This window comes from Equus caballus, chromosome 5, assembly GCF_041296265.1.
Source record: "Equus caballus isolate H_3958 breed thoroughbred chromosome 5, TB-T2T, whole genome shotgun sequence".
In the NCBI taxonomy this organism is placed as follows: Eukaryota; Metazoa; Chordata; class Mammalia; order Perissodactyla; family Equidae; genus Equus; species Equus caballus.
The window spans coordinates 64,519,665-64,542,897 of record NC_091688.1 but is presented as its reverse complement, the minus strand read 5'-3'; the positions used below and the strand labels follow the sequence as shown (position 1 = coordinate 64,542,897).

The 23,233-nt window shown below is 41.8% G+C and overlaps 2 protein-coding genes across 13 annotated transcripts in view; one reads left to right on the top strand and one right to left on the bottom strand.

Annotated features, from left to right (window-relative positions):
* STXBP3 (syntaxin binding protein 3) overlaps positions 1–7,136 on the top strand; it is a 61,850-nt gene extending 54,714 nt beyond the window's left edge. For all 3 annotated transcript variants that reach the window (XM_023641515.2, XM_070268600.1, XM_070268599.1), the window contains 2 exons: positions 5,204–5,352; positions 6,401–7,136. In XM_023641515.2, the coding sequence (XP_023497283.2) occupies positions 5,204–5,352; positions 6,401–6,495 (244 nt within the window). In that variant the 3' untranslated portion in view covers positions 6,496–7,136. The remainder of the gene's footprint in view (positions 1–5,203; positions 5,353–6,400) is intronic.
* Positions 7,137–12,607: 5,471 nt separating this feature from the next.
* Positions 12,608–23,233, bottom strand: part of AKNAD1 (AKNA domain containing 1) — a 57,540-nt gene continuing 46,914 nt past the window's right edge. For 4 of the 10 annotated variants that reach the window (XM_070268590.1, XM_023641507.2, XM_070268589.1 and 1 more), the window contains 6 exons: positions 21,232–21,329; positions 18,109–18,240; positions 17,907–18,014; positions 15,716–15,797; positions 13,512–13,641; positions 12,608–12,775 (listed from right to left, as the gene is read on the bottom strand). In XM_070268590.1, the coding sequence (XP_070124691.1) occupies positions 12,644–12,775; positions 13,512–13,641; positions 15,716–15,797; positions 17,907–18,014; positions 18,109–18,240; positions 21,232–21,329 (682 nt within the window). In that variant the 3' untranslated portion in view covers positions 12,608–12,643. The remainder of the gene's footprint in view (positions 12,776–13,511; positions 13,642–15,715; positions 15,798–17,906; positions 18,015–18,108; positions 18,241–21,231; positions 21,330–23,233) is intronic. The other 6 variants (XM_070268592.1, XM_070268591.1, XM_014740223.3 and 3 more) reach the window with 3 other exon arrangements.

The window sequence follows — 23,233 nt, the reverse complement described above, 5'->3', positions numbered from 1 at the left end:
TGAACCAGGTCCACCTTTTTTTTTTTCTTGCTGGGAAAGATTTGCCCTGAGCTAACATCTGTTACCAATCTTCCTCTCTCTTTTTTTTTTTGACCCTCCCCAAAGCCCCAGGACATAGTTGTATGTTCTAATTGTAGGTCCTTTTAATTCTTCTGTGTGAGCTGCCGCCACAGCATGGCAACTGACAGACGTGGGTGTGGTTCCACACCTGAGAACTGAACCGGGCCGCTGAAGTGGAGCATGCCAAACTTTAAGCACTAGGCCATCAGGGTTGGCTCAGGGCCACAACTTTTAACCAGCAGAGCTGCAGGATTTCGTATTCCCTCTCCCACCCTACCTTGAATCAAGTCTTCCACCTCTGGCGGTAAAGCTGCTGATTTTCACAGCTAGTCTCAAGTCAATAAAGCTATAATTTTTGCCAACTGAGTTGGAGGAACAGTGGAGGTTGGGTGTAGCCTCAAGCTAGAAGGTCATTTAGTCACCACCACCATTCTTACTTGATATGCTAGCATATATTCAAGAGTAAACGCTGCTTAATTTGTTGTCTGCCTGTAGTTGATTTCCAGTTGACCTGAAATGGTTTTTTCCCCCAGTTTCCTCCAGGTTTACACTTGTTTTCTTAGAGGGGAGTCTCCTGACCAGCTCATTCCACCACGACCACAAGTTCTCTCTGCAGTTATGTTTTTAAACTTAATGTAAATGGTGTCATATTCTGTGTCCTCCTGCAACATGGTTTTTTTGTTCTCCTCAACATTATGTTTGTGAAATTTATCCCAGATTCATACATGTATAGATTTTCACTGCTGGTTGGTGTATTCTTATAAGTATTACAGTTTATTCGTCTGTTTTCCACAAGATGATAATTTAGGCTGTATCAAAGCTGGTGCCATGACAAACAGTATGCAGTGAGCATTCTTGTACATTCATGTGTATTTGAGTATCTGTTTTCAAATGATGACTGATTCTTTTGCTTTATTTTTTCCTTTTCTGCTGGTTGGGAAGTTATATAGCCTATTTGTATTTTTGTAGCAGTTAGCCTTAGAATTTTAGTATACTACTTTGACTCGACAAAGTAGGAGTTTAATTAGTATCTTTGCCCTCCTCTTGAGCAATACAAGAACCTTAGAACAACTTAATTCAAATTGTTATGAATTTGACATAACACCCCTTAAATGTTATCTTAATACTTTAGTTTTGCTCAACTTATATCTTTTTTGCTTCCCAAATTAATGATGAGCTTTATTATCTTTTTTAGTTGTGTGTGTGTATTAACCAGTTATTGCTCACCACTGCTCCTCACATCACCTTTTTTGGGCTCAGTTACCTTCTTTTCTGACGTATATCCTTTAGAAGTTCCTTCAGTGTGGGTTTGTCGATGGTAGAGTCTTACGTGTTTCATGTAATTTTGGATTCTGAGCTTATTCCAGTAGCCAGGGTTGAGAAGTGGGTGCCTTCAGAGAGGTTTTGTGTTTGCTTCTGCTGGGGTTAGAGACTTTTTCTTTTATATGTTAATTTCTCAGAAAGGCCTGTGTTGCAATTATTGGGAGAAGCTTCTTCGTGGTCTCCCCTTGCTTCCTCCTCCCCAGAAAAGATTGGCCCTGAGCTAACACCTGTTGCCAATCTTCCTCTCTTTTTTTTCCCCCACAGCCCTAGGACATAGTTCATATTCTAGTTGACAGTCCTTCTAGTTGTTCTGTGTGAGCTGCTGCCAGAGCACGGCTACTGACAGCCAAGTGATGTGATTCTGTGCCTGGGAACCAAACCTGGGCCACCCAAGTGGAGCATGCCGAACTTTAAGCACTAGACCATCAGGGCTGCCTCTCCCCTTGCTTTTGAGGGTGTCCCGACCTTATTGCAGACTCCCAGTCCCTACCTTGCACAGTACCTAAGGCTGTGTCTTCTTTGTTCATTAAACAGGTAAACACCCAAGCCATGTGTTTGCCTAGATTAGACTAACACTCCATGAGGCAGACCAAGCCTCAGCTCAATTTACTACTCTAGTTTTTTGTTTGTTTGTTTGTTTGTTTTTGAGGAAGATTAGCCCTGAGCTAACTGCTGCCAATCCTTCTCTTTTTGCTGAGAAACACTGGCCCTGAGCTAACATCCATGCTCATCTTCCTCTACTTTCTGTGTGGGACACCTATCACGGCATGGCTTGCCAAGCGGTGCCACGTCTGCACCCGGGATCCGAACCGGTGAACCCCAGGCCACCGAAGCAGAACGTGTGAACTTAACCGCTGTACCACCGGGCTGGCCCCACTACTCCAGTTTTTCTCTTCCTTTTTACTGCTGGCTCTTGGAGATTTCTCTTACTTGTTTACTTTCAGCTGTGGTTTTAAAAAGATGTTTGCTCTTATTTTAACTAATACTTCTAGGAACTTTCCCGAGTGAGATTTTCAGGACCTAGGGATTTAGTCATTATTTTTGTATCTCTCAGAGTATAAAACACTAGCACAGTTCTTACACATGTATATGAAACAAATTAAATATAATCCCATTGGCCTAAAATTGCTATTCAGAAGTTTAAAAATTGTTAGAATCACATACTTGTTTTGAGTAGTATTATCTCCTTTTCTTTTGCTTTCTTACTCTCTCTCTCTTTGGAAAGGTTTTTAAACCAAAGTAGCACTTTTAGTATGTCCTTGATTTATTTTGTATGAGAACCAAGAATGTATCTTGTTCCTCTTTTATCTTTCAAAACCAGCTACTAATTCTCTTTACTTTTTCCTGTTGTTTACTGCCTTGTCATTCCTTAAGATGGTAGATGAAAGTTATCATTCCAAATGCTGGACTAAGACATTGTTGAAAGTTCACTGTTGGGTCCCACATTGTAGCATTCGTGGTCACCTAGGACATGGTTTTCAAAGTGGGTAACAGGATGATCTATTGGGTACTTATTTTTACCTAAAAAAGGGATAAATTAAACTTTATTTATATACTGATACACATATATAATTTATAAACTAATATGTTTTTAATAGATGTACATAAATGTTTATTTTGAAATATTTGTTTACTCTTCAAATAAAAGCTAAGAATTTTGACCAGTGGGGTATGGGAACAAGAAAGTGGTTCCTGAGCCAGCCCTGGTGGTCTGCTGGTTAAGAGTCTGGCTTTCACCATCGCGGCCCAGGTTTGGTTCCCGGTCATGGAACCACACCACCTATCTGTGAGTTGTCATATTGTGGTGGCAGCTCACATAGAGAACTAAACTAACAACTAGGATACACAATATGCACTGAAGCTTAAAAAAAATAAAGAAAGAGGGCCAGCCTGGTGGTGCAGCGGTTAAGTTTGCACATTCTGCTTCGGCGGCCTGGGGTTCGCCGGTTCGTATCCCAGATGCAGACATGGCACCGCTTGGCAAGCCATGCTGTGGTGGGCGTCCCACATATAAAGTAGAGGAAGATGGGCACGGATGTTAGGTCAGGGCCAGTCTTCCTCAACAAAAAGAGGAGGATATGCAGCAGATGTAAGCTCAGGGCTAATCTTCCTCAAAAAAATAAATTAAAAAAAAAGAAAGAAAAAGTGATTCCTATGATCTAGAGCAGTGCTATCCAGTAGAACTGAAGCAGTGAAGGAAATGTTCTGTGTCTGTACTGTCCAGTGTGGTAGCCACTAGTTCAATGTAGCTATTGAACACTTGATATGTGGCTAGTGTGACTGAGGAAGTGAATTTTTAATTGTATTTAATTTTAATTAATTTAAATTTAAATAGCATCATGTGGGTGGTGGTTACTGTATTGGACAGTGCAGATCTAGAGCAATCTCAGGGAGGAAATGGTAGAGATAATGGCTACTGTTTGTTGAGTGCTTTTCTGGTACCAGATTCCATACTTAGTGTATTCTGTAAATTATTCTGTTTAGTCCTGAAAACAATCCTTGAGGTTAAGAGAGAGGGTAAGTAACTTGCTGAAACTCATATTGAATTAGAAGGAGTCAGAGTTGAAACCCAGTAAGAAGAAAACAAACTAGAAAGAGGGAAATTATAGTAAAGATAAACAGGTAAAATTAATGCAATAGAAATGAGAAAAGTAAAAGTAATAGGTAAATCCTCCCCCCCCAACAGAGTTGAAACCGGGTGAAATTCTTTTTTTTTTAGCAACTTTATTGAGGTATAATTGACTTAATAACATTGAATATGTTTAAGGTGCACAGCTTGATGTTCTGATACATACATATTATGAAATTGTCATCACAAGCTAATTAATATATCTCTCACCTCCACATAATTACCATTTTCTTTCTTTGTGTGTGTGTGTGTGGTGAGATGACTTAATTTAAGATTTACTCTCTTAGCAAATTTCAAGTATAAATACAGTTTTGTTAACTTTAGTCACCATGCTGTACATTAGATCTCCAGAAATTACTCATCTCGTATAACTGAAACTGCCCTTTTACCAATATCACCTCATTTCTTCCTCCCCCCATCCCCTGGCAACCAGCATTCTGTTCTCTGCTTCTGAGTTTGACTGTTTTTGGTTCCACATGTAAGTGAGGTCATGCAGTATTTGTCTTTCTGAGTCTGACTGACTTCACTTGGCAGAATGTCCTCCAGGTTCATCGATGTTGTTGCAAATGGCAGGATTTCCTTCTTTTTTAAGGCTGAATAATATCCATTGTGTATATACACCACATTTTCTTTATCCATTTGTCTGCCAGTGGACACTTAGGTTGTTTCCATATCTTGGCTCTTGTGAGCAATGCTGCAGTGAACATGGGAGTGCAGATATGTCTTCAGTGTCTCCTGCCGTCATACTTGACTGATTCCAGCAAGGGACGTCCCAGCACCACGTCGGCTCCCATCTGTACCTGTGCCCCGTCTGCACGTCTTTAAAACTCTCTTGTTTCAGTGCCACTCCCCTCTCCCCCCTTTTTTTAACTTCAAGCAGTTATAGACTTTTCAAGTATATTATTTCTTCATATGAAATAAATAAGAGAGGGTGTTAGCTTTCTTTTATAGGTGAAAATACTGAGCTAGATTATGAGTGAGTTGTTCACACTATCAGATCAAAACAAACTTGAAGTGCAGCTGTCCTGCCTAATCCGTGGTGCTCCGGTCATATCATAGTGAAGTCATTTCCTTAAAAATCAGTGTAATTGGAGCCCAATTTGAGCTTGCTTGAGTTAGGCTTTTTAAAAGGTCTGCAAGCAGTGTGGCTTTGGGAATGTTTTTAACACATTTATGTTTTTTATTTTTTAGTGCTCGCCAGAAGCCCAGAGCTAGTTATTTAGAGGACCGAAAAACTGGATCAAAGCTGATTGTCTTTGTAATTGGAGGAATTACGTACTCTGAAATGCGTTGTGCTTATGAAGTTTCTCAGGCACATAAATCCTGTGAGGTTATTATTGGTAAGACTTTTGCTTTCCTCTTTTCTATTTTTTTAAACTCTAAATGCAAAAATATATAAGTAAAACTTTATATTTTACATTTAGGACTAAATTGTTGCATGCAAAAAAACCTTTTTTAGTCATAATGTCTTTTATCTGATGTCCTAGAGTTTTTTCCTGGTTGACGCTTTTGATAATTTTATTTTTAAATATTCTAATTTTGAGGGAATGAGCTTCAAAATATTGTATTCTTTAAATATTATTAAATATGTCCTTTAAAACATAATGTTCCATACTTTTCTTGTTCTCATCATTAAATGATTTTTGAGAGAGAAATACATTTCTACTACAGAAATATTTAGAATTTTTTTGTGAATGTGGACCTGACATTGGCAAGGCCTGTATGGAATTTAATTTTAAGAATTTCAGTCATGGGCCAGCCCCGTGGCTGAGTGGTTAAGTTCGCGCGCTCCGCTTCAGTGGCCCAGGGTTTCGCCAGTTCGGATCCTGGTTGTAGACATGGCACCTCTCATCAGGCCATGTTGAGGCAGCGTCCCATATGCCACAACTAGAAGGACCCACAGCTAAAATATACAACTATGTACTGGGGGGATTTGGGGAGAAAAAGCAGGAAAAAAAAATCCTTTCCTTAAAAAAAAAAAAGAATTTCAGTCGAAGCCACTGGTACGTAAGCTCTCCTGACGTGCAGAGGTGCAGCATTTGTATGAGCCTGGGTTTGCAGCGCTGCTGAGCAGTTCTCTGACTGAAGTGACTCTTCCTGTTCTGTCAGGAGGATAGAGTGACTAATTTTGCTCTTCAGTGCATCAGTATATAGCACAAAGTAGACAAAGCACTAGGAGTGGGCAGTGTGTCTGAAGACTTACTGAGCATGCTCAATGGAGAGGAAGGATTGAAATATAGTATAGGCAGCTTTCAGGAAGCTGTCCTATAGAAATTTTGTTAAATTGCCCCAAGCTACTGCATTTTACTTATTTGAAGGACAATACAGTTAGCCAGTGAAAGTTGATTTAACTGCTGACCTTTGAAAATTTATCTTTTCCCCTACCAGGTTCTACTCATATTTTAACACCCAAAAAGCTGTTGGATGATATAAAGATGCTGAATAAATCCAAGGATAAACTCTCCTTTATTAAGGATGAATAGCTTTTTTTCTTTTTGGAAATTCTTATTCATATATTCAACTAAACTAGATCAAGATAAGTTGCTATCATGTAATTTAACCAATGTAAATATTTTATGGAGTAATGATTTTTCACATATATTTCTTAAGGCACTGTTTATGATTACCTGTCATTGGATTTGCCATTTTTAATAATTTAAATATTGCTGCTGCTTTGTAGATGATGAGAAGAAATGTTAAAATGCTTTGTAGAAGGAAATTTTTTCACCTTTGGAACAGAATATATTAGAGTTGCAGGTCACAGCCACCTATGTACATACTAATTACTTGTTAGATACTTATCTGTCTTATGCTAAAGTATAGTTTTTGGGAAAAGAATTTTTAAATGAAAAGGTTGTAAAAGTAAAAACTGTAAATGTGTATGTATGATAGAATGATTTCCTGTAAGTGCAGTTTTTCTTTCAACTGAAATTCCTAATTTCTTTTATGTGTAAAATAATTCAGTCATTAGTAGAAATAGAATGATTTCACAATGTATACTATCTTGCTAGATACTCCTAAAGAACACAATTTTATATAATTTTGAAATCATGTATGTTTAAATTAGAAAACCAAAAATAATCACAAACATTCTAAGAGAAAATAAATATATAAGTTACAAAAATTATCTTTTTTTTTTATGGGGGAGGAAGGGGAAGTTGGAAAGTTTAAAAGTTCTAAATCAGAGAGTTACAAAGAAGGAAAAGAATGCACCATAATCTTCCCACCAAGTTAACCCCTGCTGACTTTAAAAAAATAGTATATTTGTATACAATTGGATAAGATGTGTCTGTACATATGTTGCACAAAGGGAACACATGTTACACATCTGAGCACGTGTGATACACAAAGAGAATACCTCATTTCAAATCTCTCCTTTTACCTGGCCTCATGGTATTCTGTTATATGATACATCATAATTTTATATATCACTCGTCTTCAGGATTTTGCTCTTAACAGATAATGCTGCGTTGTTTGGGTACATACCTTTGCAAACTTACACGATATTTCTATAATATAAACTTCTAGCAGTGACATTTCTGGTCAGAGTATTTGTGCATTTAAAATACTGATGGACATCACCATTTTTAATTTTTATGTAGATCACTTTTCATCGCTTTTCCTTTTCGGCCTCTGAACTTTATGTTGTACTTAGAAATACCTTTTGCAGCCAAGATTATAAATTCACCCGTTGTTTCTTCTAGAACATTTTGATAGGTTCATTTTTATTTTTTGCAGGTAGCTTCCATGTGGAACTGATTGTAGTGTGAGGCTGTAAGCTAGATATCGTCTCTTAGCACTTGACATTATTATGTCCCATGCCTCCCCATCTCTTACCACAGGCATGAAAGGCTAAAAATGAAGTTTTGCAGACTCAAAGCTAAGTAGAATTCTAAACAGGTTAGATTCTGCCGGTGGTTTGCATTTGGTAAAGATCTGGAAGGTAGAAAGGAGGCAGAGGCCGTCTCCCGTGGCTGTGGCAGTGGACACGCTCCTGCCCAGGGGAGTTGTTGGCAGCAACCAGACTCCGAGTTAGTGTCTGTCACCTGCTTCATGGTGTGAGGCAATGTGGTGTCAGCAGCGCTAGCTTCCTGTTCCCTGGATCGCAGATAGCGATATGACTGAGTCTAAAACCATAGTGGCCCCAAGTTTCTGCCCCTACAACTTTTTCCATGATTTTTAAGGACTTAATTCTCTATTAAATCCCTCTCTGCTTGCAGTATCTGAGAAGAGTTTCTGTTCCTACCGTGAGCCCTGACTGATCCAGTATTGCACAGGGAGCTGGCATAATTTCTTTCTAAACAGCCAGATGCCGTACCAGATTTTACTGGGTAACCCTCTTTCCCCAACTAATCTGAAATGCTACCTTTATCATAGTATTTACATTTTGGTCTAAATTTATATTTGTATTTATAGTTTGGTGTTTTTCTGGATTTTGTTTTATTGACCTACAGTTTGTATTTCTTTTTCCCTATTTTAATTCATGGTGTTTTTGATATGTGATGAACGTAATCTCTACTCCACCCTCACCTAAATTACTGTCATTTTTCCGAAATTTTCTGGCTACTGCATTTTTCTAAATGAATTTTAGTGTCATTTGTTAATACCAGAAGTATTTTGGTATTTTCATTAGGTTTACAGTAAATTTATAGGTTAAGTCAGGAAAAAAGGACATCTTTATCATTTTGAAACTTGATGTTCAGGAGTATGGAATGTCTTTTCAATTACCTAAATCTTTATGACCTTCAGAATCTTCGTTTTCTTCATATAGGTCCTGCACATTGCCATAATGTCTTTTGTGGTTCCATGTGAACTGGATCTTTTTTTGGTGTTATTCTTTTCAAACAGATTTTTTATATATGGAAAAATTAGTGCTTTTGACATATTAATTTCATAACTTGGTATTTTACTAAGTAATGATAATAAAATAATAACATGAAAATGCTTAGTTAGTGCTTTGTATGTGCCAGGCCCCATTTTTAAGTGCTTATATTACCCCATTTAATCCTGTGAGGATAGGTGCTATTGTTATTATCTCTGTTTTAAAGCGGAGGAGATTAAGGCACAAAGAGGCTATGTAATTTAACCTGGCTGTGTATGTGGAGAGGAAGGCTTGACATTAATAAACAGCTCTCTTTGCATATCGAGCATAAGAACAGTACATTGCTAACGAGAGGGTTAATTTTTAGTGTCTGCGTTTTGTCTCAGATCCTTCTATGCCTTGGTAACTATCTGTCCAGGGTTAGTACACGTCTGGAACAGAGATTTAGAATAATGTGACAAATGGAAGCAAAAGTGTGGTGACAGCAAACAGTGGTCCATTCACTCAGTCACTTCACACCCCAGTGATCACTTTCCCCCTCACACTGATAGGAGATCCTTTGAGACCTACATTGTATATTTCAGGCTTATCGTTGGAGAGACCTTTGTTTCCTAAATCTCTTACTGAATTTGAAGACGTAAGAGGTCGTCTCACATAAATTCCTAGTATAAGCTGATTCTCCGTTCATGATTAGCAATTACAGATCCTGATATCAAGACCCCAAAAAAGACTTTTTTGTTGTTGCAACTAACTGAAACCATTCACTCCCTATCTTGGAAGCACAGTTTTGCTTCCTGTTGAAATGTGCTTGGTTTATAAAATATAGTGGATTCACATTATTCAGCCATATTTACAAAATATAATGGTTCACACACAAAAGTTCACAGCAACAGTTCACACAGAAAAAAATTCTTGGATTTGAGCCCAAAAGGCCCAGCTCCTAGCAGTTTCCTTTGTAAGACGTGACACCTCCATCACTCAGTTCTGCTCTTGGTGTTTGTACCCTCGTGAATCCCAGCAGCACGCACGGAGATTGTTTTAAAATCAAAGGAGCAAGAAATTTCTCCCTCCCACAGTAGAATTCCTACTACCAAAACAACATTTTGGGTATTAAATATACATAAATATATATTGATATGTAGTATGAATTAGGTCTATTTTAAATAACTCATAAGCAATAAAACTACAATAGAGGGGCCGGCTCCATGCCCGAGTGGTTAAGTTCGCGCGCTCCGCTGCAGTGGCCCAGGGCTCGGATCCTGGGTGCGGACATGGCACCGCTCATCAGGCCACGTTGAGGCGGTGTCCCACATCTCACAACTAGAAGGACCTGCAACTAAGATATACAACTATGTACAGGGGGCGTTTGGGGAGATAAAGCAGAAAAAAAAACAAAGATTGGCAACAGTTGTTAGCCCAGGTGCCAATCCTTAAAAAAAAAAAAAACTACAATAGAAAGGAATGATAAAAAGATGAGTTTCCGTTTGTATAATAGTTAACTAAAGTGGATGGCCAGAACTTTCTCTTAAAGAGGTGAAGGTCTTCTACACAGGCTCACCTCATCCTGCTGTCCGGCTCCTGGGAGCCTCGAGCAGCGGGAGCACAGCCACACACGGGAAGAAGCACAGAGAGGCCTCTGCACCGTGGAAACTGCAAAGTGTCTACACTGAGCCCCTTGACTCAGCATTAGCGATCCAACTGCTTTTAGTTAATAAGCTTGCTTTTCTGGGTTATTACTGCAGCGGAACTGGAGGAGAGGTCTCTCAGAATCAACACACACAAGTTGCATGACGGAGGAGACAGCCAAGGCTACAGATTCAGTAAATATAAAATTATCCTTGTAAATCAGAGCCTAGCACTTTTCCAGAACTTCATGAGGACATTGCCCTATTTCTGTTTCTTGGATTAAGTGTGTTGCAGTGATTGTCATAATGATCCTCAATCATCAAGGAAATGTAAAGTTACATTTAGAATACAGTTTAATAAAGCAGAGGTGGGCCATATTTTTAAATCAAAAATGATTACAATAGTATATTTTCTATAAGGGTTAATTTAAGGGATTAGGAGCATTCATATATGGCAGTTTTTTCTAACCTCTGGGTTCCACGGATTTGTTTCAGGTGTCCTTGAACTTTTAAGAATTGTGTGTGGAATCATACGTGTCCACATATCCCTCTTCCATGGGAGAGCGGAGCGTGGGCGAGGGGGACTCCAGAGCTTTCATCAGCTTCTCCAAGAGGGTCGAGTCCAAAAAGGGTTAAGAACTAATCAGTCATATAAGAGCACTTCAACCAAGCCAGAGAAGTGTAGAATTTTAAACTTGGGGACAGGATAATGATGCTTAGCGCACAAAACAGGCTGTCATCTTGTGATTAAATTTAGGTTTCTAGAAGTCTCTTAGCACATACACAGTGTAAGCTCCTTTTTTTCTCTTAAGTTACCACTGCTGGTCTTCACTATCCTCCTTATAATAAGTGCTACAGCTTAAAATAAGGCTAGCTACAAAGTCAGAGGTGTCTTGAGTCTGGTCTCTGCTTTTTCTCTTTCAAGACACCCTAAACCAATTTCCAACCCCCAAAGTTAAAAATAGCCCGTTCTCCAGCCAGCTAGACAAACAGCAGCTGCCTTGGCCACCACGGAAAGCTTCAAGTGGGAATGGATTCAACTCTCCTTACCACTGGGCGAAGCTCTGGGGGTTGGGAAACCGTTTGTTGAGTGTTTGGAGTCAATGGAGGCCTTGGGAAAGAGGGAAAGAGCCATATTCTGCTGCTCTGTCTTTAAGGAGGTTATAAATCAGTCTTCAAGAAGCAAATCAAAATCTCGTTCTGGCATTCTACGAGAAATGCTGTAAATTGACTTAATCCCTGGTGCGTAGTTTTAATGAATTGTCTTCACTTTTGCCCCAAATTTCATTAATCTAGGACTATTGTTTTTGCATATTTCTGACTTCAGGAGATCTTTGAACAGTTTATAATATAGCGTATTGTAAGAATTTCATACGGTACAGAAAGTCAATGAAAAGTAAAGATCCTCCCTTCCGCGCAGAATGCCCAGGTCCATTTCCTAGCAGTCCACTGAATACTTTGTGTATATTTCTACAAAATATGTACGCCCTTTGAAAACATGCGCAGATGAGGCCGCACTCTAGATATTATTAGGCATCGTGCTCCTTTTCACTATCTTGAGGTAATCCACTCTCATTCTTTGCAGTGGCTGCAGAGTATTAATTGATTGCCTGTCATTATTTATGAATCATCACATGGGGTATTTAGATTGGTTCCTCTTGGGGGCCGTTCCCGTCATGCTCCAGTGGCCATCCTCGTACACATACCACGGCCTATTGGGTGAGTTACCTATAAACTACATTGTTAGTAGCGCAATTGCTGCTCAAAGGGTGAGTGTTTTTAGAATTTGTAGAATTTGATAGATATTATCAAGTTGCCTTCCAACAAGGTTGCACCAATTTACATTTCCACCAGCAGTGAATGAGAGTACCTGTCTCTCCCATCCTCCATGACACTGGGTTTTTCAGACTTTAGTTTTTGCCATGCTAATAGGTAAAAGTATATTTTTTTATTTCTTTTATTATGTTAAGAATAACAGATTTGTTATAAAATAATTACTTGATTTTGATTTTAAGAATCAGAGGTCCTTTTTTTTTTTGTCATTTAAGCAATTTGTATCCCCCATTTCTTATGGTTTTAGTGTTTTCTCTGGAAAGTCATCTTCCAAAATTGGGTTATAAATAAAATACTTTTTTGGGGAAGGTCAAATTTTCTTTGCTTTTTTTTTTTAATCCTTACGTCAAACTAATATTTCAGTTGATTCCTCCATCTCTGTATTTTGGCAAGATCTTCTGCTATGGTCCTAATCATTTGATCAGTAGTTTGTTTCAAAGTGGTTGCCGTCCTTAGGGCGTGATCCAAAGATGAGTTTAAAATCTGCAGAGGAAAAGTCCACACATGTTAGTTACATAAATTTACTACATAAAATTACATAATTTTAATTAGGTTCTTTCATTATTAAACATTGCAAGGTGGGATTTTTGGAGTATTCTGTTTCCCACCTAGTCTATTTGTGTTTTTGAGAATTGGTTTCCTAGGAAACCGTCTGAGATGGAATATATTTTTTAGGGAAAGGGACAGAAAAAAGACCAACACCTGACTGATGAACATGAATCAGAGGGTGAGGTCAGCACCTGCGGGGCTGTGCCCGTACTGCAGAGAAAGAAGAAAAGCTGCTGGGAGGCCAGGGCAGGGGATTTAGGGGCTGTCACCACTGAGGGCACCCAGGGACACAGCAGATGCATTTGGAAGTGGCCTGGGATTAGAGCGAACTGATTGGAAAATGGGAAACCACTGGCAGCTCTTACCCCACTGTCACTGGGACAGACTTGTGAGCTGCTGCTGGGAACGTCTCAGTGCCTTCATGCCTGGGCCAGAGGAATTCTGTAGCTGAGCCACCACCCACAAAACCCTTTCTCCAGGAAATTTCCCTTGGAACCAATTTAGGAATAATACAAACCATATGACTACTCAGGCTTTATTTTAGTGCTGAGCACGGGTTGTTTTCTGATGCCTTCATACTGTAATAATTTAAAAGCCATCACTTCTGTGGTCATCTAGGCCAAACTTACAAGATGCAAGGGTTCTAGAATGTTTTATTCTAGGTCCTCACCTCAGCTTCCATGTCTTCTGTACTGCTAAAGTTGCTTAAGGATGTGCTGCCAGAAATCCTGCAGGAGTGGAAATGGGGCAGAGGTGTAGCAGGGTCTGAACTGTAGGTCATGAAAGCCTTAAGATCTTTTCTGGAAGGAAGAGCACACTGATACTTGTATAAAGCACCACCCTCAGCTCTGTGGTTCAGCAGTGGCCGTGTGTGTGTGTGTTGGAAGTGAGGAGTTTGTACGTCCTCTGCCTTTCGCAGCTCTCATAGTCCCATGGTGGCTGACCACACCTGAGCTTCAGAAAAAGCTTGTTCCCATGACCATGAAGGACACTTCCTCCCAGAACCTGTCTCCTTGGTGTAGAAAGAGGCAAGACTCCAAAGAAATTCTTATTCAGTTCATTCTTTGGGGGCCAACCTTCTACCCCACTATTTATGAAACATGCAAATCTGCCAATTGCAGACACTTCAAGTTGAGTTCATTCTAGCACCAGTGAGCTTATATAGCAAGGAGGCAGCAGTAGTAGAAAAGTAAAAGCAGAGCCTCTTTAAGTAAACAGGCTCCCCTGGACTGCTCTGCTATGACTGTGACTCTCTCTTAGCGATGGTCTGAGTGAATGAGGGGTGCCAGGGCCACAGTGTACGGTTGTTCAGGTGTGCACTGCAGAACTCTAGGGAGTTCCATTCACAAAGTCTGTGTGAAAGGCACTGCCTGGAGTTCCGCTTTGCACAACCATGAGTAGTGGCCCTAAGGGATGCCACAAGACCTTGCCTGTTGACAAGTGGGCCATGGCGCCATCCTCACAGCTTTTCCTGGCTTGAGATTCCTCCTTTGGTACAAACAATAGTTGTGAGCGGTATCATCTCCAGAAAGTCTGACTTCAAATGCTTGTGGCTCAAAGCCTCTCTTTATACCTCTCCCCCCACCACATTAACATCAGCTGGTTCTGCAGGTTAGTTGAACACATTGGATCTATCCTCCAGTTGAGAGAGGTGATCAGTGTCAGGGCCCCTAATGAAAAACTAGGCAGAGTGTGGCCATGTGGTGCAGTAGGAAGAGCGTGGGCTTTGGAGTCCTCTATGTCCCCACATCCAATCGCTCACCACTATCAAGAGTGATAATAGCCATCACTTGCTGAATGCCACGTACCTTCTAAGTGCTTTATATGTATTGACTCAGTCCTCAATGAAGTCAGCACTATTATTGTTCCCATATGGGGAATAGTGGGGAAGCACAATGGGGAAGGGGAGGCACAGAGAGGTCAAGCATCCTGCCCAAGAAGACAGAACCAAGATGCAAACCCAAGAACGCCCCAGAGGCCACCTCCTTAAACCCTGCACGGCACTGTGGTGGTGGGTAGTGGTTCACGCTGAGTGGGACTGCAGAGCCTGATCTATTAACCCTCCTGCTACACTAATGATTCTGCCTCCTGAATGGCAGTCCAGCACTGAACTTGTCTCTTTCCTTTTCTACCACCTTGGCCAAGCTGCCGTCATCGCACCTGGATTATTGCACAAGCCTCTCATTTGGCCTCTGTGCTCCAACCCGACTCCTCTAATCCATTCCCGCTCTCTTAGTAGCTTGAGTGATCTTTTAAAACACTAAAAAAAATTTTAAACTCTGGGTGAAAAAACTTCATTGGCTTCCCATTGTACCTAAGAGTCTGAAATCCTTCCTGTAACTGACAAGCCCGGGCACAGTCTGGCCCTGCCCACCTCACCAGCCTTCCCTCCCCAGCCCCAGCTTGCCCCGCCGCCACTCCCTCTTTTAGGCTCCAGCCACATGGCTCCCAAACTTGCCAAAGGCCTTCCATGCCAGGAAGCTCTCAGATTGAACGTTCTTCGCTCTGACCCCCCCATCCCCTTGCTAGTTTTGCTTCCCTGCACCCCCAAATTGGGTGCTAGCATTCTGTATGCCCCCTTCTTGGCACTTAGAAAGACTGGCTCCAATCCCAAAAAAGCCAGCTCCTAAGTACTGACTCTGAGGGCAAGGACAGTTGTTGACTTTGTCACTGTGTCCTCAGCACCTAGCCTAGCACCCTGCTGCTGTTGACACTCAAATATTTGTCGAGTGAATAAATGAATGATTAAAGTATTGATAGACTTCGGTTTGAATCCTGGCTCTGCCAAGGATCTAGGTGATCTTGGGCAGGTAATTATGCACCCAACCAGTAGGTAGGCAATTTTGTTACCATTTGTAATAAAATAAGACTTACTTTCCTGGTATGGGCTCGCGTTCATCTTGAGAAGATTTTGAATTCGCTCTCTGGGAACAGATCCAGTTTGGTTTTGAATGAGCTGAAAAATGTTAGCTGTGATTAAATGCAGAGCATCAAAAATGATCCCCAAATGGTGGATATACAGGTATCACTTCCTGAACTGTTGTGTATGAATGAAATATTTCATAAAATTTTAATAAATAAATAAGAAAATTAGGGAACAGAGAAAACCAAGAACTTTCTATCAAGTATTCTGAATTCAGGAAAAGAAATTAAATTTTTAAAAGGAGTTTTCTTAGCAGACAAGAGACCAGGAGTCTAGGTTCCCGGGGTGCCAGCTGTGGGGCGTGGGCACGTTGTCTAAATTCTCTGGGCTCGACTGCTTCATCTGAAAAATGGAGGGATATCTTCCAAGAGGTTGGTGCAGTGGATCCCTGAAGTCCTCTCCAACTTCAGGAGAAAGGATTCTAGGAGTCAGAAACTAACAATTATGTCACTAAGACAATTCTAGAAAATAGAGAATAAACAGAGAAGAAGATAAATGTAGGAAAGTCCCCATGGAAGACCAGAAGAAAGCCAGAGAAAGGAAGAGAGAAAACTCAGTGGCCAACAAATCTGCCTTCTCTGTCACTGGGGCTCCCTCCTCTTCTCTTCCCCTTCTTCCTCCTGCTCTTCTCATCGTCTCCTCTTTCTCCTTCACATTCTGCTGTCTCATTCACTGGTCTCTAGTAGCTAGGCTTGCCTCCCCCTCAGGAGGGTCTCATTTGACAAGGAAACTGGGAAAGACTGTCCCTCAGCCGTGGAAGGCAGAGCAGAAGCCAGAAAGTCCAAATTTAGTCCTGCTGACCCCCTAGACTGGAGTCATGATGAACAGAGGCACTAATGAGCTCATTCTTCGTCCTTTGGTAGTCTTTCAAGATAAGTTTGGATTTTATTTGAAACAGAGAAACTCAGGGTCGGAAAGGACCATAGGGTCATATGGTCCAGTTCTAGTCCAGCCTACAGATCTACAACATCTTGACGAAGTACATTGTCTCCCAGTCTACAGATGGGGCTCACGACCTCCTGCAACACCCGACTCCATTTTCTCTCCGTCCCAATTGCTGGAAGGTTCTTTTTTAACATTGAGCAAAAAACGCCTCCCTGTGACTTCTACCCTCTTGGCCACTAGTGTTTACTAATGAAGTTCAAGGTCACGTTTCAGATGACTCAGTTACTTTCCTCATTCATACATTGCAATAAAGGTCTCATGGGCTGTAGACCCAAAGACCAAAGAGATAGTGAAGAAATCTGCCCTGTTGCTTCTGCAGAGTGTTAGTGACTGTTACCTGGAGAAAATACATCCAATTGGAAGATTTGGCAGCTGGGAGTGGGAAGAGGGGACACAGCTGAGGTCAGTCAAGTAAATGACATTCTTAGTCTTGGACTCTGGTAATTGTGAAAGGTAAGAAACATTCTCCCTGGTGCCTTGTCTCCAGAGAGGGAGAGAAAGACCTCTGATGGTATGAACTCACCCGCAAGGAAAGGTTGTCCGAGAAGCAGGTATGGCTGTCCCAAGGCAAAACAAGGAGCATTTCCTTCCCTCCTCTGTGCCCTTAGCACACTCTGACTTTGCTTTTAGCACTTACCGCATTTTGCCACGAACATTCCTTATTTGGGCATGAGTTCCTTTCTCGCAATAGATTGTAAAGTCCTTGGGAGGGAGGAGCCATGTCTTATTCATCTTTATAAATAAATGTTTGTGGGATTTTAATTTTTTCCAAAGACAGCAAAATTTTGCGTTGAAATTAGCAATATGATGTCTAAGGAGTGTAAAAATAGTCTATTTCTTTCCATGCTGACTTTTAGTAGAGATAATATTTAAAGCTTTTGCCACTCCTGAATAATAATAATAGTTGTGATTACTCAGTTGTTCATTTGTTCAGCAAATATTTATGATTCATTACCAGCTTACACTGCTGGTACACTTAGTACCAGTGGGATTTCATATCTCCCAGCCCCAGCACAGCCTCTTGCCATCCAGGCGTCGGGCTGGACGTGGAAGTGTCAGATGAGTGCTGAAGACCCAGGCAGGAGACTGGAGACAGCAGGGGCTCCCCAGATGGGAGCAATGACCAGTGCAATACAGGGCTCCCACACCTGAGAGACTAGCTTTATAAAGATGGGATCATGCAGGAGATATACTTACAAGGTGAAGAATTTTTATTTTCATTTAAAAAGCAGAGCGGGACACAGGCTCTTCTTTCGCTACAATTCAAGTAGTTCTGTCCTGGGATGTTGTATCTATAATGAAATTCTAAAAAGAAAAGATTAAAAATACAACAAATTGCCCAGGAACAACAGCTGTCCCCACTGGTGCCTTCTTTCTGAGGCTCCCCAGTCGCCTTCACCTTTAGCTGGTTCTTTACCGCAGACTTTTCTGGAGTTACGAGTCTTAGAGCCGCAGTCCTCACGTTTGTTATTCTGCAGTCCAGTGCCCAAAGTAGAATAGCAGGAATAGCAGCTGTGTACCGTATCATAACCTGAAAGAGCCCAAGTTTCACAGAGGAAGTGTGAATTTCTTGATTGTAGGCATAAAATCTGGTGTGGAGAGTAGAGCTCCAACTGTGCGAGGTAAGCATTAGGCCCCAGTGTGTTCGCTTTCCCCGGCCGTGTTACCAAGGGGAGTTGCCAGCCTAGGGGAGACATTTGGGATCCCCTTCTGACAACTGAGAGATGTTTTGATGAGTAACAGTCTGACAGGAAAGTCTCAAGATTTGCCTAGAGCATGTGGGTGCTTAGCAAACGTCTGCTGAATGGATGGATCCGTAGGAATTTGGCCCTCTGAATTATCAGACAATCTTGCAATTGGGGTTATTTTTCCAATTTGCCCTGCTACATCCATATTCTCTTCTCAGACCCTGCTGGGGCTAAGAGCTTGTGTGTTGTCATCCAGGCAACTGGAAAGATGGTTTTCCTCCACATCGAATTCATAAGCCCATGTGGGAACCTGAGTCAGAGCTTTACCCTCATCAGTGCCACGGAAAAGCTAATAGTAGAGGGCAGGTGGGTCTGGTGCAGGTCTAGAACTCGTTAGGCAGGCTGTGGGCAGTGGAGCTCTCCAGGTAAGGCCAGAGCATGGAAGCCTGGGTCAGGCAGGTGAGTATGTCAGGTTTGGGTGTCCAAGCAACGTGTCAGCTCCAGGAGAGATGAAGCCAGGGGACAAATCCTCTGCCAGTACCACCTGCCCTGCTGCACTCATGATACACTCGTTTGTGACGTTATCTTTCAAAGTGGAAGTCACAAATGGAATGAGCTCTAGGAAAGTTTTTTCTTTCCCAAATCTCAGTCAATAGTCATTGAATGCCTTCTCGATCTAGAACTCAAGGAAATTATAAATAGAGGACGGGGGCCTACCCTGCGAAGGTTGTGTTGTACAGTGGAAAGAGCATGAGGTTCAGAAGCCTGGCCCTGCCACTTATTAGCTGTGATGGTTAAAAATGTGTCCACAAATTGACATGTTCTTCAAAAGGTAGAACCATTTCCTCCCTCCTTGAATGTAGGCTGGATTTAGTGACTTGCTTCTAACAAATAGATAAAGTGGTAGTGAGGGTGTATAACTTCCAAAACTAGGTCATAAAAGACAGTGATGCTCCCATCTTGGTCTTTCTCTTGGATCATTTGCTCTGGGGGAAGCTGGCTGCCATGTTGTAATGACTCTCAAGCAGCCTATTGGAGAGGCCCACATGGCAACAAACTGAGACCAGCCAAAGGCCACAGGAGTGACCCATCTTGGAAGCAGATTCTCCAGGCCCAGTCAAGCCTTCAGATGATGGCAGTATTGGCCAACATCTTGACTGCAGCCTCAGGAGAGACCTTGAGCCTGAACCACCCAGCTAAGCTGCTCCCGAATTCCTGACCCACAGAAACTATGAGATAGCAATGTTTGTTGTGTTGAGCCATTAAGTTTGGAGTTACTCCATTAAGCAGCAATAGAAAATATACCAGCTCTTTGACCCTGGCAGGTCATTTAATTTCTCAGAGCCTCCATTTCCTTATCTATAAAATAATGATTCCTACCTTACAGGGGTGTGATAGTTAAGTGATATGCCCTATGTCAACAGTTCTCAAACTTGATTTCAGAACACTTTCATATTCTTAAAATTGAGAACCCCAACGAGCTTTTGCTTATTATAGTTTCTGTCTACCATATATCATTAATATTTGCCATCCTTTATGCCTGTGGCAAAAATCTCCCCCTGCATTGGAGAAGAGCTGTCATCCAGCATTCGGTCAGCTGAGGACGGACTGGTCGAGACGTATCTAGGTATAAGTTTCATGTCATTTTTGCTGTGCAGAGTCCTTCAGATCTTCTTAAGACTGAAAGGTCAGTGCTGAGGCTTTTTTTTTTTTTTAGAATTTTAAACTGAGGCATTTAAAGAATAATTTATTTGTTATGTCATTTAAAAACAACAATAATCCATTTCATGTTCACAAAGCCACATTTTTTGTAATGAAAAATAGCTATGTTTGAAAATAAAAAAATGTAACGAGAAGAGTGGCAGTGTTTTATGTTTTGGCAAGAATCTTGAATATCTGGCTTCATAGAGGCAGCTGGATTCCACAGCTGCATCTCCATCCCATCCGTTGCAATATTGGCCTTGCACAGATATGTGGCTGGAAAGGAGAGGACTTCATGGCCCCCCTGAAAGGGTGACAGGGGCCCTCTGACCACACTTTGAAAATCTCTGTTCTGTTAACAGCATCTGTAGTAAGTGTTCAATTGATGAAACCTATTATTGTTGTTATTATTAGAAAATGTATCATGTACAGAGCAGAAATGGAACTAAACACGACCTCACAGAAAGATACAGAGTTGGAGGAAAGGCTCTCGGCTAACAGGCCGCATGAACTGAAGCAACCCCTGTTAGCTCTCTGGCCCCTGGTGTCCTCAGGTATAACCTGGGTAAATTGGGCCCGGGCGGCGAGCTGCATGCTCAGGCCTGAGCAGGCAGGCCTCGGCCCCGCCTCTTCCTCACCCAGGGCAGTTCTGCCAGGAGATGTTTTTCTGCTTAAACTGTCTTTGGAGAAAGGCTCCTATGACTCAAAGTCATCGAATTCTGTGTGCTTGTGCTCCTCCAAGCTCTAAGGCTCTTTGCTTCTCTGAAAGATGTGTGGACCAGTCAGCAGCAGCTCTGCCGGGTGGGTAAGCTGACCAGATGCCGGATTATGGGTCATGCTGGACAGATGACGACACGCAGACCTGAGGCCACCTAATGACTGAGTCCGTGGAATCCTGCGATTCCACCCAGAAGCAGATGTTGGCACTTTCACCCTACTTGACCACATCTTATTTAAATCGATTCAATTATTCATTCTTTACATTGTGCAAAAAAAAATACAACATTCAACACTGTAGTCTAGGGCAATACCATTTGGACTGGCAGATGGCAAGCTGGCGTCCACCATGAGCAGACCCCACGGAGAGGGACCTCGAAGACTGAGCACCCATAGCGCCAGGGTCCACAACTTACAGAGAATGGAATCTGCGGGCCGTGCCTTGTCTTGAATGGCATTGGGAAACCTTCCACAGTTGATTCTTCTGTGGCCTTCTTTCTCCATTTTTTGCTTCCTAAAAAAAAGGTGCATAAGATTAGTATACTTCTAATAGAGATAGAGTGTTGGTAAAACTGAAAAATGTTAATTACTATATCAGAGCCTGGAACAACGTAGGAGTGGCATGTCATCCTCGACACAGAGATCCCCTCTTCCTGCCTGTTTGAGAGCTTCCCTATGTGTGTATCCAGCACAGTTTGGCCTGATAAGAATGTACACACCAAGCGTTCAAAATAAACCTCTTTTGGGGCCAGCCTGGTATCATAGCGGTTAAGTTCGCGTACACCGCTTTGGCGGCCTGAGTTTCGCTAGTTCAGATCCCAGGCACCGACCTATACACTGCTTATCAAGCCATGCCGTGGCAGGTGTCCAACATATAAAATAGAGGAAGATGGGCGTGGATGTTAGCTCAGGGCCAATCTTCCTCAGAAAAAAAAGGTAAATCTGTTTTGTTCCCCAGAGGATAATATCTAATCATCATATACCCATACACAATATAGATATCTGATGTATGGGATTATAAAATTTGGAGTTTTCTTCATATTCATGTCTCAAAATCAATTATGGGGGAAGAAGCTGCAATATGTGTCAATACCGGGTCACGTGGCTTTGGCTTTATAAGTACCAGCTGAATGTATCCAGAAGGTCCAGCAAGGTGGATTTTGTCCAGTGTCTATGGGGCTAAAGGCTATGTGAGCATGTGGGCTTAATTTTAGCTGTACAAGGCCACCAGGGGGCATCAGAAAGATGTCCTACAGTTGTCATCTACCAGAACACCTCCTCTGACCTGTCTATAGCTTCAGCCTCCCTCCACAGAAATCCTAACTCCTCCAGAAGAATTCTAATTAGTAACAATTCTGAAAGCTCTTGCTCAGCCCCTGGGAGACAGTAACAGCCCCTGGGGAAAGTTGCTCATTTCTACTGTGGAGGGCACCGTGCCCCAGAGATCCTGGACCAAGCGGGGAGGCAGCACCGAGACTGATTCCCGGGAATGGGGCAGGAGGCTGGGGTGCTGCTTGGCAGACATGTGCGCGCCTGCCTGTGCCCAGGCCTGCCGCGGGGATGGAGGTGCCGTGCTTGGAGTGTGTGGGCTTGGGGGCCCAAGAAGCCAGGTCCTTTCCCTTCTTTAGAAAAACATGCTCTCCTCCTGAGTCACAGATTTTCTCACACTTCATTTTCTGTCTCCACCCTCCTCCTCCAGGGCATTTGAACATCTGCTCTCCAAAGTGGAAAACTTGGATTTCAGTCAAGTGAATTCAGCCCAACACATGACTTTCCTTTTCTGCATCTTTTAAACTTCTTTGTGCACTAAAATCTTCTTGCCAAACATAACTGCTAAGGGCAATTCTAATGGAGAAGATGGTTTTTCAACAAGACCAAGTAGCTAAAGTGTACTCCTAAATCCTAAATTCTGCATCAGCAATAACACAAAGGGATAAGCATTTTGCATGTGGCATATATGTTACTTGTCTGCATTTATATGGCACTTTGCAAATATCCCACAAACAGTGTGTACATCAGCAAGCTCCATAAAGAACCGGTCCCATTGGAAAGATGTCTAATCTTCTAAAAGAGTGAAGAGTGGAAAGCCCTCCTTTCAAGTAATTCCTCAGCAATTATGCAGTTCGCCAACGCCCCAATTCGTAAATCATGGCCACCTCCTCTCCCTCCCCAGCAGCAGATTCACTGTTGGATCTGATTTTACACTGGTTGTGCTGTTCTTTCCATCTTGTTCATCATAAAAGAGTAAATTTAGTCTGGACCATTGGTCCCTGTCCTGGTACTTAAGTGGTTCTATAGCATCTAGACCAGGAATTTAGAAGAGAAACATTTTGTACCTTAAATGTTTAATCAAAATGTTTTTTAGATGTCAAACTACTTTTACTATCCTTTAAAAACCTAAAAAAAAAAAAAAAAGAC